Source organism: Xenopus laevis, chromosome 6S, assembly GCF_017654675.1.
Source record: "Xenopus laevis strain J_2021 chromosome 6S, Xenopus_laevis_v10.1, whole genome shotgun sequence".
NCBI lineage: Eukaryota > Metazoa > Chordata > Amphibia > Anura > Pipidae > Xenopus > Xenopus laevis.
This window is the reverse complement of record NC_054382.1, coordinates 121,153,015-121,174,766: the sequence shown is the minus strand read 5'-3', so window position 1 is coordinate 121,174,766 and position 21,752 is coordinate 121,153,015. Positions and strand designations below refer to the sequence as shown.

Sequence of the window (21,752 nt, the reverse complement as noted above, 5' to 3'; positions counted from 1 at the left end):
TTTTAAGATAAAAGATGTTGGTTCTGACACTGAATCGGCCAACCTACCGGACTAAATATGTATATGATGTGTTTTGTATTTTGCCCAGCTTGTAGGAAATATGGAGACTTTTAGTAAATGGCACTTAAGACATAGAGTTTAATAGCATGGCAGAATACAACACAAGCACTTCAGTGGTACTGGGTAATTGAAAAATTAATAATCAAAAATTATAAATATAATCCACTGATTAAAGGGTCTGCCACTAAAAACTGTTCTATTCTCTCAGTGTTACCATGGTTACATTAACATATCCTATAATTTCTGACATATCTACACTTATCCAGCTCTTTATAATGAAAGTGCTGTACCTATGCTGCATTATGTCTGTTGTATATACAAATACTCTGGAGATTCCCTAAAAATAAACTAATTAAGTATATGAAATTTATTCAGTTGATAAAATGCCTATATATCCCTAGAGTAAGACTTAGAGGAGTCTTTGTCATTACTGGAAGATAAAGCAATGCTATCCCAGAATAACATGGTATTAACCGTACTGTAATCATTTCAATTAAGGCTGTAATTTTCAAATATACCGTCATTATCTTAATAAATGCAGTATTACCCTAAGGTCGTGGTCACGTTTCTGATTTCATGTGCCACAGACAGTTAACTGCTTGTAAAATGGTCCTAAAAAAGTCTGGAGATGTTCCCTCTGGAGACTCTCCCTTCATTGGAAAGCCAGTCTGTGGCTCAATAAAATTGGCTTATTGCATATGAGTGCCAGTCCTGATTTATTCAAGATAATGATACATTCTAATATCTAGTTAGCCATCCAGGGACCAAGAGCACCACTAAAACATCTGGATAAATGGAGAAAATGGAGCTTTAACACCTGTTCTCCAAAAGTTTTGCTTCAAAATATTTAACTATAAATTGCGATTGTCCTGCTTTTTATCCATTGTTAGAGAGTTTCCTTCCCAGTGTTTTGCTACTAAACTTTCCACCAAACCATGCCATTTAATAGGAAGGTCTGAGGCTGGCTTTATAAGCAACTATCCTCACCTAATGAGGAGATATGTTCAATATTTCTGTTCAGGAACTATATGTCCACAGGTCAGGGTTGTAACCCATGACAATCACACACTCATTCACATACAGTCATGAAGAATTACATGGAATATCACCTTGACAAATACGAATTATAGAATAAGGATGCACGCTAAATGAAAAATACCTTCATTTGTATAAACATGGTAAGTAATCCCTGCTGTTTTATATTTGAAAATGACTAGAGCCCATTAACCATTTAGAGATTGAAAGAACCTTGTTATGAAATACAATATCCATAGACCTCAAGCAGGTAGCCCACAAAATTGCAGAAAAAAGCATAATTTTAGAAAGAATAATTTTAGAAGAAGACAAAATCTCTACATGTACACAATAGAATTAAAGCTTTAATGTTTCAGTGGACTTGTAGATAAGTAAATAGTTTATAGAAATACAATTGGATGTTAGCTTGTTTTTCCAGCTGGTGTGCACAACCAGACCCAGTATCATAAATAAAAAATTAAAATTAAAAGAAATTAGAAATAATAATTTTTAAAAAAGCTAGATTGGCCCCTGATCCTTTTGGGCCCCTAGGGTATAGCCTTGGACAGCCTGTGCATTAATCCACCCCTACATTCTGTCAAAATTGGGTTCAAAGACAAAAATTAGGTTAAAAGACAACATCTCTCCATGGGGTAAATTTATCAAAGAGTCAAGTTAATAGTGAAGTTCCGCCACTAGAGTGAAATTCCGCCACTCTCCATTCATTTCTATGGGATTTTTATAGGTGTATTTAAAGGGTGAACTTTCACTTTCACCCATTGATAAATACGCCTTTCAAAATCCCATAGAAATTAATTGAGAGCTGCGGAATTTCACTCTAGTGGCGGAACTTCACTCTTTGATAAATTCAGTGGACTTGTAGATAAGTAAATACTTTAGAGAAATACAATTGGATATTAACGTGTTTTTCCACATTAATGACTTGTTCCACTTATATTTTGTAGGATTAATACATGACCTCAAAAGATCTCAATGTTTTAAATAATAACAGCAATAGACAATGGCTACCACTCTGTCATACCATTAACAAAAGGTTCACACATCAGTTCTTCCTTTCAGAGGGACCCACTCACTGGGCTTCCAAATACAAAGCACTTGTTTTATCACATAAGAAAACTAAAATAATAGATTAAGTTAATGAAATTGCACAATTGTCCTGTGGATTTGAGCTAAATAATGGCTGTTGGCCAATCCAGTTGTAGTTGATCATGCTGGAAGTTACTGATCTGTGAACCAAACACTTAGATCAGTCTGATTTAATGAAGATCAGGTTTTGAGATCAGGTCAAAGAAACAGATCTGTCTACAGTATGTGCAAATTACAACAAATTCCACTTTTCCAAACATACAGGTCTAGCAGTTTGTTTTTATTGCTTATGACACATAAAGGTTAGCGTTATTAGCAAACTCGCTGACAGTGTCTCGACACCTATAAATCATATTAATAGCCAACAAACCTTTAATTAAACTATAGTCATGGACATGATCACTAATATCTCTTGATAGTCTTGGACTTTTGCTCATGAAAGTATTTATCAACAGGTTTTGACCTGCTTAATGGAAATCACTTCTCTGCATAATTAGCATCTTAATTATCTGTTCAATTTTATGGCTTTTAAGGTTTGGTTCAGATGGGAAACTGATGGAAATCTTCACCTGCTGTTTACCTGACATTTGAAAGTGAACTAAACTGTGATCAATATCATGTTCTGGGTCCAGACAAAAAAAAACTAAAAAAAAAACTACATAGGGAAGCCTTAATGTTCAGACAAGGTACAACCTATCTACCATAAACTTGGTTAGCTTGTGATTGACACGTGGGTGATCAGTTTTATAATGAACCATTGCAAAATTTTGCTTCAGTACATTCACAAATGGCAAAACCAAATCTTCAGCTTCACACATCTTTTGATTCATCTTCTCGCAAACATTTTCCAGAGACTTGGTTAATGCTGTCTTTTGAACCTATAGATTTTGTTATTCAACATTGTCTTCTGGAAAAGTGTTTTTTTTTTTTACTCTTGGGGCTGATTTATCAAGGGTCGAAGTGAAAATTTGAAATAAAAAATTTGAATTTTGAGCTATTTTTGTGTACTTCGACTATCGAATGGGCCAAAATTAGATTTGAATTTAAAAAAAAATCTACTATTTGAATATCGAAATGTATTATGTACTGTCTCTTTAAAACTTAGACTTCAACCATTTGCCATCTAAAACCTGCTGAATTGTTGTATTAGCCCATGGGGGACCTCCTAGAACCTATTTGGAGTCATTTGGTGGACTTTGAAAAATCAAAGTTTTTTGGGGCAAATACTTTGTTTCGAATTCGATCGTATGTGATAAAACTTTGATTCAAAGGATTCAAATACAACCTATTCACCCAAAGTTAAAAACATTGATTTAAAAAAAAAAACTTAAACTCCCATTAGTTCGAAATTTGACCCTTGATAAATCTGCCCCTTGGTGATAAGCATGTTAAATATTCCTTAGTTGCAAGCTGCTGTGTAGCCAGGGGGCAGCCATTCAAGCACAGGACAGAAATGAATAATTAAGTCAAATCATATAAAGTTTATGGTACTATATGAAAGGACCCCAATACCACAAATTCAGTGTTCAGATGTATATGTGAGAAAGGTTAAACACACATTTTTGTGTATTTTTAATCAGAACTGGTTTGGTTTTATGTTTTGTTTTACTTATAGCAGGTGTTTGTTGTGCCTTGCTTTGTTCTAGAGCAGGCTTAGCCTTCAGTGTCCTTAAACAAAAAACTCCCAAGTTTTTTTTTTTTTACTTTAGATGGTCATTTAACTTCTGACATGTTTTTGCTTTTGCGATTTACATTATAGTTATAATTATGCTTTAGTCATGAAAATTCTCTCCCTTTCTTTAAAAAAGAAAAAACAGGCAATCAATGATATATATATATATATATATATATATATATATATATATATATATATATATATATATATATATATATATATATATATATATCTGAGAATGGAGGATACGCATAATTTAAGGTTAAACTTTTTCTTTAGACTTAGTAATTAATTTTTTAGTGAAGTTTCATTATAGTTGTCAAGTACCAGCTTACTCAATTCATAATTTGTGGTTTCCATATTTTTGCAGGAAAAAAAAACAATGGCAAGAAAAAGCAAGTTGTTATCATACGTCGACCTATGGACAGAAAGCTTGAATAATTTTAAAAATGAGACAGGCCATTTATGATGCCCTCATGCAGAAGTTCAAGAGAGTTAACCTTAGTGTTCTTGCACTTTTTAGATCCCTACTAGGAAGATGTTTGTAACTTGTTTCTTTATTTACTTTCTCACTGTAATAGTTGTTTAAAAATAAAAGTGTTCTAAAGGAATGACAATATAATGTACTGTTGCCCTACACTATTAAAAGTGATGTGCTTGGGTCTGAAACACAACTATACTTTGTATAAACAATCTACTGTGTAGCTATGGGGGCAGCCATTCAAGCACAGGACACAGAGTAGATAATAGATATGTTTTAAAGAATCCTATTGTATACTACAGAGCTTATCTGTTATCTACTGTGTATCCTGTGCCTTTTCTACTTTTTCAGCATTGTAAGGTTTTTCTGAAATATTATGTTTTTATTAAAAAGAATGTCATTAATAACATTTTATTGTACTTTGGCTTGAGTTTCTAAAATGAATGTGTTCGGTTGACATCAGTTCTTATTACTGTCTCCTAAACTTTAACAATCATCATTTTAAAGTCTTAATAACAACTGTCAACTAATTCTATATATACATTTTTTTCCCTTTCAGTACCCTGTGGTGGAATTTTAACAAAGCGCAAAGGGACCATTTTGTCTTCTGGCTACCCAGAGCCATATGACAACAATTTAAACTGCATATGGAAAATCACTGTGCCAGAGGGTGCAGGCATTCAAGTAAGATCATAAGGCATTTACTAAAATTTGTCATATTTATGCTTCTGAAATAGTAACATTAAAAAAATATTTAAGGAGATGAAGCCTCTGACTCCCAATTAGTTTAGAGATTGCATTAATTCAAAATGTCTCACAAATGTCTGGATGTCAAGTGTCAGCCCAAGAGATACTTATATAGTCACAGAGAGCATTTGTGCACAATACTGGCAAAGAGCTATAAAATATATTTTGTATGTATGACTGTGTAATGATCAAGGCGGTTCATTTATTTATTTTTTTATGTTGTGTGACCCAAGAGATGGGCAAATCATCCATGAATTATTTATAGCCAAATCATTTAATTTTTATGTTGACCCAGCTGGATGGGAATAGTTGATATGCCAGTTAAAAAAGATGAGAACAGGGATAGCATTAGGCAGTGATTCCCAAATAACATTCTACCAATCAGTTAGGGGCAGATTTACTAAGGGTCGAATATCGAGGGTTAATTAACCCTCGATATTCGGCTAGGAACTAAAATCGTTCGACTTCGAATATCGAAGTCGAACGATTTAACGCTAATCGTACGATCGAAGGATTATTCGTTCGATCGAACGATTAAATCCTTCGAATCGAACAATTCGAAGGATTTTAATCAAACGATCGAAGGAATATCCTTCGATCAAAAAAACACAGGCAAGCCTATGGGGACCTTCCCCATAGGCTAACATTGAGTTCGGTAGCTTTTAGCTGCCGAACTAGGGGGTCGAAGTTTTTCTTAAAGAGACAGTACTTCGATTATCGAATGGTCGAATAGTCGAACGATTTTTAGTTCGAATCGTTCGATTCGTAGTCGAAGTCGTAGTCGAAGGTCGAACTAGCCCATTCGATGGTCGAAGTAGCCAAAAAAACACTTTGAAATTCTAAGTTTTTTTAATTCGAATCCTTCACTCGAGCTTTGTAAATCTGCCCCTTAATGTTGCGATTCATAAATACTACTTTTTTGGAATAAAATGTTTTCTAATATAAAAATGAAAAAAAATAAAGCTATAGGTAAAAGTTTGTTATACAGTATTTAAATAGTGATGGGCGAATTTGCGCCGTTTCGCTTCGCTGAAAAATTCGCGAATTTCGCGAAATGGCGAAAAATTTGCGAAACGGCGCCGGCGTCTCGTTTTTGACGCCGGCGCCTGTTTTTGACGCCGGCGCCCGTTTTTGACCGCGAATTTTCGCGGGCGTTTCGCGAATACAATATTAAGCAATATGTTGCGGAATACAGAAACCACTTGAAAAGTTAAGCATCTTACTCTTGTACACCCATATGTTTACGTGAATCTTTTTTGCCAATAATAGTATCCCCTGGTAAACTCAATGTGTATGTATCTAGTTTAAAGAAACCATGGACAGAAGTGTGTCCGCTAAGGGCATTGCTTCCAGGATCTGGTTGTCCTCTGCACCTTGCAAGGTGCAGAACTCAGCATTGGAAGGCACAATGCGTCATTGTAAATACAGAACTCCATCGCATATGCATGACGGCAAAGTTAGGGTATGGACAGAGGGAGCCCATGTTTCTACCCGTACCTAATGAATGAAATGCTGCCTTTGTTTGGCAGCACTGTAGTCATGAGATACAGGTATGGGGTAGGAATGGAAAGTGATGGTCAAAGGGGGGAAAACCTACACTCTTACTTCATACATGTGTCTCATTAACGTTTTTTTTTTGTTTTTAACATTCATGAAGTAGAAGTATGGGATAGGAGTGTAGGCTTTCCCCAAAATTTCAGAGTAATTGCAGATGTGGGGGGTGGGGAGGGATTTATGTCTGACACAATTATACTTGATGTGCCCAAACAATGACATTGCTTTTGTGTTCCAAAATAAATGTGTATTCAGCTTCAACATGATCCTAGACATGATTCTTTAGGCACAAGTCTGCTTTGCCTGTTAATGCAGCCTGCAGTGGGAACCAGGAGCACATTTACCATATTAGCATTTGAGGGCCTACACCTGGGACAGCAGCTTAAGTGGGTGGCCCTCAGATACCTATATGGTAAAAAAAAAAACCTTCCAAAAAAAAAAAAAATCTCCTGCTTCCAGATGCATTGCCTAGGGCAGCACTGGACCTAAATGCTTTCTTGGTGGGAATCCATCAATTACAGCAAGCTTGAAAGTGGGGACAACATCAGGGTTCACAGGAAATTGAAGCTACTCCATGTTTGGTCCTTGCACTATATATAATTAGATTCTAAAAGCTGAAACAGCTTCTTGTACTCACCTAATTGCCACATACTGTGTATTAAATTCTACAGAGTTAGCTCCTTTTTCCATGGCATGTCCTGTGTTTACAGGACATAAGCAGAGAGGTAAAATTCAAAACAAGGAATGGGTTAAGTAGCCTCCCCAAGCACAAAAATCACCCTCTGCCTATGAATGCACACAATGGCTGTGTCCATTTTTGCACAACAGCATATACAGCAACAGCAAATGTTCTGTTGAGTTATTTACCTGTATTTTGAACTATCCATTCTTCCTTCTATTTTAGCAAAATGCTCATTCAGTGCTGATGAAAAGCAACTGATATTGTGCAAAGCGACTCTATAGACAGGGATTTAATACTTACATAAAAAACACATTTAACTTTTACTTTTCTATTTCTAACATAAAACAATGTCTAATTTTACAAAATAATTTTGAGTTTCAGTACTTTGAAACAACAACAAAAAAAAAATATTTCTTTATTCAGTAAAACCATAAAAATGGACAAGGGTTAGAATGTCTGTAAAAGTCATTGTACGTATATGTCCATTCAAACTAGCCTTACATTGTTAAGAGATCTTATAGTAGAAAGCTTACATGTTGTTAGCATTGTTCCCTCTACCGGTTTAAAGGTCACTGTTTAAGGATGCAGTGTTCACTGTCTCTTTATTCCCACAGGTGCAAGTTGTCAGTTTTGCTACAGAACATAACTGGGACTCTCTGGATTTTTATGATGGCAGTGACAACAATGCACCAAGACTTGGCAGCTATTCAGGTGAAAAAACGGTGTTAAAATTTCTAGGCTATAGTCTGTTTGAATATTTTGCCGAGAAGTGAATTCAGACTTTATGTCTTGTTATTTCATGTTACATTATATGTTTCATGAAAAATGATCAACATAAATTCTTATTAAATATTGTTTGTCTGTATTGTGGTGGATGTATTTGTAATTATGACATTGGTGTTATGCCTGTGTGGTTTTTCTGTACCTTTGTTCTTGGTTTTATGTAGTGCTAATTGGTTTTATGGTTACATATAGTACATAGTTAAGTTGGGTTGATAAAAGACCAGTCCATCAAGCCCAACTCAAACCAACTGCTCCATACACTCACTATATATATATATATATATATATATATATATATATATATATATATATATATATAGATAGATAGATAGATAGATAGATAGATAGATATAGATATATATGTGCAAGTCATTGAGCCCTTGGGTAATAGTGACCATAATGTTATATCATTTAATGTCTGGTGCAAAGATCAAATATACAATGGGGCAACAAAAACCATGAATTTCAGAAAATCTAATTTTAGTGCCTTGAGGGCTGCCATTCAGAGCATTGATTGGGGCATTATGTTTTCAGCTAAAACACAGAACAGAAATGTGGCTTAATATAGAAGTAAAGAAGTTAATAGGAAAGAAGAGAAAGACATTTAAAAACTACAAGTCTGTTGGGACAGAAGCTGTATTTAATGTTATAAACACTATAATACTGTAAATGTTGTAAAACAGCAATCCGAAAGGCAAAGATAGGACATGAAGAGTGCATTGCGGCTGAGGCTAAGACTAACCCCAAAAAGTTTTTAAGTATATTAATAGTAAAAAGATGCTAGTTAAGTGTGTTGCTACTTTAAATAATTGTACCAGTATGGTTGAAACAGATACAGAAAAGGCAAATGTACTAAATCAATTCTTTTCCTCAGTGTATACAATAGAAGAGTCTGAGTTCCCAGGCTCACTTCATACGTAGCTGCACTGATGGCTCAGCTCAATCTAGTCAGTGGCTGACTCAGGATATAATCCATAAAGCTTTAATAAAAATTAATCTAATCAAGGCACCAGGGCCAGATGGCATACATCCCCAAGTTCTAAGAGAGTTCAGAGAGTTCAGTTTTAGACAGGCCTCTATTTCCGTATGGTACGGTCACGTTCGGCATTCTATATCCAGAACCCAAGCTAAGCTCCCTGGTCTCGGCTCTCACTTCTGCCTTTAACCACCACCTTTCACCTCCAGAGGAGCCCTCGGCTAATTGGATGCTGCCAGGTCTTAAAAGAGAGAGGAGCAAAGCTAATGGTTCTGGACTAGCAAAGGGGCACGATCGTCTCACCAGGATACTGGAAGGAAGAACACCACTGGAAAAGGCAGGCCGGGCCAGCACAAGCAGTTAGATTAGTCAGACAGGCCAGAATCATGATTAGAGATCGTAGAATAGTCGGAGAACAGGCAAAGGTTCATGATTGGAGAGAACAACGTAGTCACAGATAGGCAAGGTCAGGATTGGAGAGGTCAGAAGAGTCAAACAGGCAGGCAAGGGTCAAAAACACAGTAGATCAGAATGCAAGTAATAACGCACCCAGGAACAAGGCAAATTGAACCTAACAACGAGCAGTTAGCAAAACACTGAATTCCCCTTATATACTGTTTGCGTGCCGGCTCATAAACCAGGAAGCGCGCCAGCACGCACGCCATAGAGGAACCAGCAGAGCACGGGAAAGGTGCAGCGCAGTGGGCGTCCACGGTGGTGGTGCTGCAGAGGGCTGGAACAAAGGAAGGTTCCAGAATAGGTGAAGTAAATGCAGATTTTTTTATAGTCACTCTAGGAGTGAAAGACAGGATCAGGAGATATTTAGAGGGCAGCCAGAGGCTCCAGCGAGGAGACAGAAAGATTAGTACCCTGCAGTGACAAGGTTAGGGACTCAAGTGGTTAGGCTCAGGGATAGGGAGATCCTGTAGTGTGATACCCCTGTGAGATTCTCTTTCAGTGGGGATTGTGCACCAAAGGGAGGCAATACTACCTCTAGGGTATTGTGAACTTTCATCCTGTAAAGTTGTGAGCACCATCAATGAGAGACTGTAAAGGGTTTCATATTCTGTTTGTGATTAAAAGTTATGGTATTTTGAATATAAACCTTTCAACCATATCCCTGTGTGTGATTGTGGTTCAGAGAGAAGTATCCCACAAAGGGGTATTACAGTCTGTACTGACCCTGGGAGGAGGCATGCCATTGTATAGTGTACCTGCTCTCCCATATAACAGAGGCACAGGACTTCTGTAGTGCCACACTCAAGTAAATGTATGCTAGATCTCATGCAGTAGCAGGCCAAGATACAGTAGATACTGTACATAACCAATTATATCGGCATTTATATAGATATGTAGCCACCAGTTCAGTATATTTACTGGGTAAATAGATAGGCTGTGTAAAATAAAAATTATTAGTTAGCAAAAATGTAATCTATATAGCCTGGAGTGAATGGGTGTCTAACATAATAGCCAAACACCATTTTCTCGTTTGCAGCTTTTTAACCTCTTAGAGTTTGTTTGCTTTTCATCCATAGCCCACAGGTCAGATTCAGAAAGCGGAGTAACAGAACTGATATGTCTGTGTCGCCCCCCTTAAGGTCACAGATTTGTTATTGACTGGTAACAGAAAGCTGAAAATAAGCACGTAGTGCTCCCCTGTTGTGTTCATTTAGAGTCCCAGACTGTGGTGCAAACAATTTATTGTACTTTAGGCTAATGGACACATTTTTGCACAAATAAGTCAACATCTCACTTGTGCCCCAGAGCAGTAAATAAGCCCTTTTGTGTTCGTTTATGCATTGAATTAGTCAGAAATGTTGATAAGGGGATTTCACATTGAGTGATTTTTTGGCAGAAGTCTCATTAGTAAATACTGTAAATATTTATCTAGATATGAGTTTATCAGTGCAGATGCAGCAGATGGTATGGACATGGGTAATTAATTATTGTTTGGAAGGATTAAAGGTTTTTTTGCTCAAGAACTGGAGAAATAACTTACAAAACTTCTTCATTTAAGTGTTTACATGCCATGCAATGTAGAATCCGTTACACTGGATTAACAGGTGCCAAACTCTTTAACACAAAGGTGCAATGATCATAGTGAGGTCTGTACTGTGCATCTGGCCATTGACATGTGTTAAGAAAAGGGCTTTCTAACACTACTGTGTTTTTGGTTTTGTTTGTAGTGTCTCATATATACTTCAAATGATAAACAAAGCATAAACAATAATCAGAAGAGTCAATGCCAACAGAGCATTTGAAGCAAATATAGCTTTCTTAGAGAATAAGGTAGCACATTATTTAGATATATGGGGAATTTGGGAATTCAGGGGTTATGCTTCTTGATCCCCTTATGTATCCCTCCCTGCCTGTACCTAGAACCCAACTCTCACTCGACCTATTATTCATATCGATATTGGAAACACTGCTTCTTACAACCCCAATGTTTGCTTTTTCTTATGTTTCTATGTTTATTTCTCTTTTTTCTTTCTAACTATTGAGAACCATATAGAAATGTAGCCCTCTGGATATTTTAAAAAGTTGTATATTTATGACATTGTTAACAAAGGCTTGCTGTTCTTTTACCAAATTATATACTGTTTGGAAACAACATGCCTGCTGCTATTCTAGAGATATTGTACAATAATTCTCATTAGTATTTCCTCTCTTTATCTATTTGGATGCTATTCCTTTTCTATCCTATATTATGTTGTACACCTTTATCTTTCACTTGTTAAAATCCAATAACATATAAATTACCAAAAAAAGTAAGCAAAATATATTTCACAGTGACAACTTTTAAACATAATCCCACATAATTTTTTTTAAAGACAGCATTTTTTATGACTGTTTTTGAATAAGGAATGATGTCGCTGCCATAGTAATGTTGAGGATGTTGCCTTATCTTAACAATTCACCAGGTAGAACCAGGTGAAGTAGACTATGGTGAAAAGGGTAGCGTATTGGAAAGTTTACACTTTGATACATTTTGCTGATTAACGATCGTTTGCCAGAGTAAAAATTCACCTAATGAAACGGCACAAAAGATCTCTAAAGGTGAGGTTTTTCGCTAGGGAATTATCCTCTTTGCGGACAATGTTGTGGCAAATTGTCCTTTTGGCGAGTTTTGACTATACATCCACAGTTCATCCTTTAGTTAATGTGCCACATTATGTTTTAAGGTTTACTGGAGAACCGCAGAGCATATGATTTGAAAAGGAGAAAATATATACAAGTACAACCAATTCAACCAGCTTCTAGTGTAAATGACCATCCTAGACAATAAAAATATAATTCAGAAGCACTAGACTGAAAATCAGAGCGTAACGCAGGGTATCCCAAACTCAGAACAGACTCCAAGGGCCCAGTCATGGCTCACCATTCTGCCTATAACAGCCACCTTTGGCTTCAGTACTAGCCTTCTGCTACTCAGATGCTGCTAGGTCTTAACATCAGAGGCCCAAGGAGAGAGTTCTGAGCAAGCAAGGGAACCAAATGTGGGTTTGTAGAATGGGAAACAAGAAGTGTAGTCAAAAGCCAGGTCTGGTCAGTAACAATGTAGGAATGGTTGGGGGCACAGGCCAGGTCAAACACACCAAAATCACGTACACAATCAGGACAAGAAGCAAGCTAGACATAATTAGGACAGGCAGGGTCAGTAACTGATCAAGAACACAGAGGAAAACACACCCAGGTACTAAGAAATAGATCTTAATTTAGGCAATGAACAACAGGCACATCGGGTAAAAGTGTGATGACGTCATCCCCACTATCGCTATCATCCATTGATCAAACCCGGAAGCTATTGGCGCGGCTATACCTTCAGAAGGCATATATGCGTGCAAGAATAAGTCCCCATGGCACCCCCACTAGACCACCAGGTTGAGTCCTCACACAGAGTCTGTTTAATATTACTTAAATTAAGAGCTGACCATATAATGTTGAGAGCCCAGATTTGTAGAATATTTGTAGCTCCCGAAATAAAGCTCTGTCATCACAAATATAGTGTGAATAAACACAGAGCACATTTGTTGGTGACCTCAGGAAAAAACTGTATCACACTATCTAATGATCCATATTTGTAGTTATACTATAGATGAAGTACTGCTAGCTGGAGAAAATAATGCTGGTAGCTGGAACTACTGGTGTCAATGTCAATGTGGGTGTCAGCATTTATACAGTGAACTGACTCTAAGATCCAGAGGGACTCAGCTCAGACTTCAGTCTTCTAAGTCATAAATACAATGCTTTCAGGTGTTGTGATGTGACCTACTATTTTAAAAACAATTTTATAACAAGGCCATTAAAATAATTTGACTCATGTTATATATGATGCTATATAATATAAGTGTAGCATATTCATATGCAACGCACCAGAAAATCGTTGATAATAGATGCATAAGGATTCAATGAAGCATCTGGCACACTCATTATTTTGACAGCTACTGGGTGCATTTTATGCTAAGATTTACCAATAACCTTTGTTCAATCTGTGTTTATATACAGTATATATATATATATATATATATATATATATATATATTTGTCTGCAGGCAGCCGCACTCGGATCCGGATTTGGTGATTGTGGGTGCTGGTTCAAATATTATGTATAAAATTTCACATAGAGCCGCACACCAATTTCTTCATAAATCAAGTGATATTTATTTGCATAGATTCGTTTTCCAACGTTTCGGCCCTCTTTAGGGCCTTTATCAAGGCCCTAAAGAGGGCCGAAACGTTGGAAAACGAATCTATGCAAATAAATATCACTTGATTTATGAAGAAATTGGTGTGCGGCTCTATGTGAAATTTTATATATATATATATATATATATATATATATATATATATATATATATATATATATATATATATATATATATATATATATATATATATATATATAGTGAGCCAGAGAAAGTTGTGCAGAGATAAAGATTATAGAGTAAAGATTTGTTCATATTCTCTTAGTTCTAAGTGTAATGTACTGGGTGTAGACATGAAGATGACTATTATTGTTTCTTTTTCCAGGAACTACAATTCCTCCACTTCTTAATAGCACATCTAACAACCTGTACTTGAATTTTCAATCAGACATCAGTGTTTCGGCAGCTGGATTTCATCTTGAGTACACAGGTAATGTTTCCGTTTTCATTACATGTGTGATTGCCAGGACAGTAAAAAATCCCATTTTGTGGCAACTTTAATGACAGTTATCATATGCAGGGTACATAATAAGCACTTCCACTCAGTCTACCAATGAACTTCACTTATAAATAGATTGCCAATTGTACGTGCTACACCATTGCAGCACAAGCTCGGAGAAACTAACATTGAAATGGATTGGAATTACAATGCATCAGAGAATTTTAAAGTGGAAACATTTTGAAGAGCATTTAGATTAAACACTGCACTTCAGGCAGGTGCAGTACTAGTCATCATAATGAAATGAATGCAATGGTACCATCCCCAGTCATTTTGTGCTGTCGCCAGTTTTGCTTTCAGCCCTCTCTAGGTGGATACAAGGAAGGCAGACTGTATATTCTAAACTTGGTTTAGAATAAAGCTTAAACTTTAAATGATTGCACTGAAGATATTCTTTTTGCTTCTTCTTGCGTTGTTGTAGAGCATATCTGGGACATTATCACTCTGGGGTAAAAGAACTTCTACAGTACATTGTGATGTTTTTGTAGTGTCAGTGTAGTACCTATGGGCTCATTCAAAAAGCAGTCACATATAGTAGCACAAGAACCTCAGTGGAATTTCCCAGGAGCCACGGCTCTTGAAGATCTTTGTGTTCCTCAGACTCATGCCCAAAATGGCCTGTATACTTTTTAAAGAAGGTGCATTGTCACAGGGACTACACCAACACTTTTCTGCACTTAATACATTAAGGCAAGACCAGATTAGACCAGTGAATCACATATTTTTTCCGTATTGTAAAACATTTATGTGACATACCTGATTTGAAAGTAGAGATACCCCAATTACAGAGATGGAATATAGTCTGCTTTAATAATTGCATTCTTCTATGCTTCTATTTATTTGACCTAAGAAGGACATTAATGTATGAGAACATTCAGTACAGGACATGGAAAGCTCCAAAACCTGATGCTGACACTAAAAAAATATTGTTCAATATATTCTTCAAAAGTTATTTATAGTTTTTCACTGCTTTTGTAAGTAATTGTAACTTGAAGTTCCTAAACCTGACTGTTTTGCCAACCTGACTGTCCCTTCTCAACATGTCAGTTAGAGTTTCTAATGCTAACGGACTACTGAAGCTCAAATATGCCAGCTATAGACAAAAACATATTGTATAGTGCAATGTATATGAACTTCCTTCACCCTTATAAGAACCTCACCAGGATTGCATGGCGAATAGGAGAGGTTGTTATATTGAAGTCTCTGGACATTTTGCTATGTCCCAAATACTGTATATGCATAGAATAGTGTATATTAATTACATGGAAAGTAATGAAAGATCAAAAAGGGTCCATATATGGTAAAAATATAAAAAAAAACTATTTGGCATGCAGGAGGTACTGTATATGCTAAAATAAAGGAAGCACATAAATAATTATTGGAAAAGTCAATGCAACTGCATGGTCTGCCCCCAAATGAACATTTAAAACAAGAGGGAGGCAAAGACAAATGTACTCCAGGTTGAAATGGTGGCCAAGGTGCACAAGTCTTGACCCTCAGCACAGGTTATGATTAGGTGCCCTTGTGGAATCATTGAATGCCTGGATCCCCCTATTTTTCTGCTGCTATCCCCAAAATAAGGCAGATTTACTAAAAAGAAAACCCTTCCAAAAATGGTATAGCATAACATACACATATCTCTGTTAATAATGCATGCGGACTTACAAGATCCCTTCATTGGCGTTAAAGTCAGTGGGTGTCTGAATAATGTGGATGTGAGCGACTTTTCCAACGCGCATCCACATTTTTTTGATGCCTGTGAATTTTTGTGCAAGTTTAACAAACTTATTTGCCAGCGGTGAAAAGCCGAGATTCGTCACAAGTTCCAAACCTGGAGAATTTATTCGCCCATCACTACTTGATACATTTGAGCTAAATGCATCTGGAAGATTTTAGCTTTAGCTAGTCAGGGCAACAGAATTCTTGCGAAAAAAAAAATATTGGGCTCAAGGTAATTAAGAAATAAAGTTTATGTTTTAATTGGAACATATACTCCATATATAATACTGAAGGTGGAGGTGCAATTCTGTGGGTAATTCTGTTCTTTTCATTTTATTTGTACTATTATTGTGAGTCTGCACACCATTTACTATCACCATACTAGCGGGAGGTGCTTTCTCCAATTGTTCTTCACCCTCTCTAACTACAGACAGAGTCATGACAATGATGTAATTGAAAAAACAACACTAACATAAAAAGTAAATACATATTATGTAATGTTGGCTGAATTCCTGACAGTCAGGAAACTGTTATTAAAAAGGAATAAATATCAAGTGTTTGGAAATGTTTCTGGAATACCCAGTTCTGTCTTTCATATATTTTCCTCAATGTTTTAAAAGTTTTAAAATGCAAAGTTTACTTTGCATTTTATTTTCAGACTGCTGTATATCAGAAAAAGAATAACAATTGAATATCCAAGCAAAGCAGATCAATGTGCTATAGTGAAGCAGTAGAGACCACCTGTCTTTGTAACTTAGCAACCTGTACTGTCATTATAAGCAATGCATTTCTGGCTGACAATGAAAAGAGCAGGTGCACATAGTCTTGTCTGGATTTTTATAACACCGTATGGATTATTTGCCACTTGCAGCCTATGTAACAAAATTAAAAATACTGTACATAAACTTGTACACCCAGCATGTATTTCAGCTCCAGTATTTGCTTTAGATGACTGCGGTAAAGTTATTATGATTATGTTGATTGTGGTTATTGTTAATATGTTTATTCGTATCAGCTGGCTGATACTATTTTAAGTATAAAGCCATTATAGAATTTCACAGGGGGCATTTGTATTTTGTTTTGAAATTTGATGATGAAGGTCTAGGCTAGAGACTTGAATGCACAGTTTTATGTTCTAGTTGGCTGAGTTTGTAGCCCGCTGTGTATAATCTTAGGTAGTGGCAGGGAAAAACAGTCACAGATCAGTCAAGGCAACTGAATCAAAAATAAGTAGAGTGACAATGCAGAACAATAAAGTTCTTGTGATAAAATCTACTCACCCTGGTGGTCCAGCGGTGCGGCGGGGACGCCCGCCATGTGGTTCCTCTTCCTCCGACATTGCAGGTTCTTAGGGCGCGCGCTCCCGCATCTCGTTTCCTTTATTGACGCGGATGCGCTGGCACGATTACGCAGATGCGCAAAGGGACGCAATGGCGCGAAAACACCAGGGTATAAAAACGGAATTCAGTCTTGTGCAAACTGCCCGTGATAGGATCTGTTTATGGTTCCTGAACTTATAGCTATCTGATATTCTGTTTGATTCCTGTTGTGACCCCTGCCTGGCTTTTTGACCTCTGCATCCTGACCCTTGCCTGTATACCGACTACGTCCTCTGCTCAACCCCTCTGATTGACTTCCTGGTTTGACCCTTTGCCTGCCTGAATATGTTTATTCTCTGCCTGCCCGGACCCGGCCTTTGGCCTAAACACTTTAGCTAACAGTCGTGCCCCTCTGCCTATCCAGAACCTCTAGTCTTGCACCTCTCATTTAAGTCCTGGTGGCATCCAAGTAGCTGAGGGCTCCTCCCGAGGCCAAAGACGTTCACACTACAGGTGAAGCACGAGCCGTGACCAGAGTGCTGGCATTTGTTCTGGTGTTGGGTGCCAACCAGACTGGGTGACAGTTCTACTGTGCAGACAATGAAATAAGCCTGGGCTTTGAGTGGCATGCAATAAACCTAGAATCAAGGTAGAACCAGCTAAACTGTGGGGTGTCTACCCTTGTACCATTACTTTGCCTTGTGTGTATACGTGTCTGCTTGATTTTAACACATGCAATGTAAATTTAAGAAAAGATTGATGTGTTAAAACTTCATTGTTAGATTACTTTCAGTTCCATGGCTGTATAATTTGCTGATGAAGAAATGGGAAGTAAAATGTATATGTGAATTGGGATTTTAATCTTAAATTGCATTTCTGTTCTTTTTTCATACATGAATGTACATACAATTACGGGGTTATTTACTAAAATCCAAAAATAGCCCACCATTTTTCTTAAAACCATTCGACCAAACTACCATGCACATTTTTACAGTATTTATCAATAAATTTACTCAAAAAAAAAACTGCTGCAGGAAAAGACTTGATACGTAACCAAATTTAAATTGCATGATTTTTCTGGATTTCATGCCTAAAACTAAAAAGGTTTTGTCTTATTATCGATCGAAAACCACAATTTTTTCAGATTATTGTACGAAACCCAGCACAGATCATGATATCTTCCAATTGTAAATGGGACACCTGCCAATTGTTTCTACATGACCTTGGCAGGTTTGAGATGGAGTATCTTTAAAAAAAATAAATTTCTTTAAAAAAAAATGTTTCTCCCCATTAAAACTCAGACCAAAAAATCTGACTTTAATAAATAACCCCTTAATGTTTTAGTCAAAGTACTCTACATCAGCCCCAATATTTTGTTTTGGTAAAAATATATAAATCCTCTAAAGCATGTTTTTGACAAATAAACTGGAGTTTTCTCGGTTCAGAGATAAAAGGAAAAAAAAATACCACTTTTTAACCTCACCAATTTTTTTAGTTTCAAGCCTCCTTTAAGTCATCTCTCCATGTACTTGAAGACAATTATCAATTTTCCATAAAATGAAGATTATACTGTGTTAAGTAAAGCATTGAATTCTTTATTTAATAAAAAGTCACAGACAGTAGAGCAGAAAAAGGCCAACCAATAGGAAAGTTAATCTGCTGCTTTAACAAAGGACGTGTATTACAATTAAGCACAACTCATCTCCAGTGCTCAATAAGGGGCCCGTTTGCTTAAAATTTTATTTACATTTTTTCCACAATTCTCAAAAAAATGGTGGTTTTGCAATATTTTTAAAAGCTCAGAGAATTTGAGATGTATTAAGGCGATTATTTACTAAACTCTGAATGCCAAAACCCCGACAAAATTGTGTTTTTTTTTTTATAAAATCCAAATTTTTAGTGGGAAAAAAATCACAAATTTTTCTGAATTTATTATACCCCAGATCAGAAAATCCAGATTTTCAGATTTTTTTCCAGCAAACAAAATTTTCGGGAAAGTGTATTAATAAATAAGCCATGGTCTGAGTTTTTTCAAAAAATATTGAGATAAATTCGGACTTTGGACCCCCTAAGTGTAAAAATCACGAAAACCTCAAAAAGTCAATTGGAGTTGCGTCAATCTTTTTGGAGAATTTTTTATTAATTCAGACTTTTCGAGGTTTTTAGATTTTTTTGTGCTAGGAATCACTTGAAAGACTGGAATTTTCAGATGTTTTAGAGGTATTGGTATTTTTTTGAAGGATCGATCATCGATTTCTTTCTGTTTGTAATTTTTATATTCGGATCTTTTGATGAATTTCATATCATTTGTGGTTTTAGAAAGTGACTTTAGTCACTTTCAAAAACCTCTAAACCACTAAAATGAGAATGCTAATAAATAAGTCTCTAATGTTAAATACAAAAGACTGTAAGGGTCATTAATGCACCATCAGGTATACAGGTACGGGATCCGTTATCTGGAAACCCGTTATCCAGAAGGTTCGAATTACAGAAAGGCCATCTCTCATAGACTTCATTTTATTCAAATAATCCAATTTTTTTTAAATGATTTCCTTTTTTCCTTTTTCTCTATAATATTAAAACAGTAGCTTGAATTTGATCCAACCTAAGGTATAAAGAATCCTTATTGGAAGCAACCCCAGCCTACTGGGTTTGTTTAATGTTTACATGATTTTCTAGTTGACATAAGGTATCAAGATCCAAATTACAGAAAGATCCATTATCCGGAAAAACCCCAGGTCTTGAGCATTCTCGATAACAGGTCCCATACCTGTACTAAGTGCTAAGTGTTAAAAAGACAAGAAGTGGGGGAAGTCCTGCTCTGAAGAGCTTACATTCTAAGTGGGGGAGGTAAAATAAAACCTAGAACCTCGTGTCTTTGCCTGTGTGTGCAAAGCAGCTACAAGTACTGCATTTTGCCATGATTATGCTTGAATACTAGATTTTTAATAAATATTCACTTAAAGCCGATCAGCAATGTCACATATTATTAATATGTTTTCAAAGCAAACAAGGAACTCCTCCAATAAGAAGTAGCCTGCATTTTATCTCCAGCGTAGGGGTTTGACATTAGGTAAACATGATGCATTATTACATTAGCATTCTGTGCAGCAAGTAACCATTTCTGACTCAGGCTTCTGTAGGTACAGTAAATCTGAGCTATATTTATATCTCCAATTTATATTAACGTTATGAAAAGCTGTAAATCAAATCTCAGTCCTCCCACACTGAAGTCAGGCCACATTCTTAGATCTTTGACATAAATGTTTAATTAACCAATGATAATGTTTTTCGTAATGACTGAAGTAATATGTCTCGCTGCATGGAAACAAACCCTGTTAGGCAGTTTGATCTCAATGGCACATTGAGGACATTTATGACAGTAGAAGAACAGGAGGCACAGCTGTAGAAATGGCAAAGATGTCAAAAACAAGAAAGATCTAGAAATACAGTATAACCTCCATATGGGATATATAGTTCAGATAGCAGTGTTTTTAGGGACAGGGTTTTGATAATAATGCTCTCCTAGGGGCAAATTCACTAACCTCTATAAATTCGCCAGCGATGGCTTCGGTCACATCGCAACACTTCGCCAGGCATAGATTCACCAGGACAACGTTAATTCACTAAAATCCGAAGTTGCATCCAGGGTGCCGAACTCTGTCAAAGTTGTGCTAAATACATTACACTACACAAGCCCAGGGAAACCTTAATAAAATGAAATAGAGTTGTTATAATGCCCTACACATCAGCCCAGTGTATAGTTTATGTGCCATATGGTAGGAAATGTATGGGGGAGCCCGGGTACCAAAAATAATTTTTACAGACTTTTACAGCCTATAACTCTGAAAAAACTAAAATACGCTAGGGTTTTTTTGGATTTTTCAACTAAAAAATTGAAGAAGCCCTATACATTCCATTGCACTTTGCCTGGTCTGAGCTGGCGAAGGCAAGTCTGGCGGAACAGGTAACGTTCAGTAAAATGCGCATCTTAGTGAACTTGCAAAGTAAGTCTCTCTCACCAGAGTGAAACTTCGCCTGGTGTAATAGTGCGAAGTAGCTCTAGAGTCTATGGGGCAAATTCACTAAGCGCCGAAGCGCCGAACGCTAGCGTTACTTCGCTAGCGTTACTTCGCTAGCGTTACTTCGCTAGCGTTACTTCGCTAGTGTTTGGCATTTTCGTTACTGCGCAAATTCACTAATGAACGCTGGCGTAGTTTCGCTAGTGTTACTTCGCACCCTTACGCCTGGCGAAGTTTCACTAGCGACGTAACTACGCAAATTCACTAACGCGCGCAGTGTACTGAACGCTACCTTTTACGCTAGACTTCCTTCGCCACCTCAGACCAGGCGAAGCTCAATAGAGTAGATAGGGATTGCTTCAAAAAAAGTCAAAAATTTTTCTAAGTCCCAAAAAACGCTGGTGTGTT

The 21,752-nt window shown here is 36.7% G+C and overlaps 1 protein-coding gene across 1 annotated transcript in view; it reads left to right on the top strand.

The window, feature by feature from the left end:
• LOC108719755 (CUB and sushi domain-containing protein 3-like) overlaps nt 1–21,752 on the top strand; it is a 489,518-nt gene that overhangs the window by 331,145 nt on the left and 136,621 nt on the right. The window contains exons 33-35 of the mRNA XM_041567998.1: nt 4,897–5,021; nt 7,935–8,031; nt 14,111–14,215. Coding sequence (XP_041423932.1) covers nt 4,897–5,021; nt 7,935–8,031; nt 14,111–14,215 — 327 coding nt within the window. The remainder of the gene's footprint in view (nt 1–4,896; nt 5,022–7,934; nt 8,032–14,110; nt 14,216–21,752) is intronic.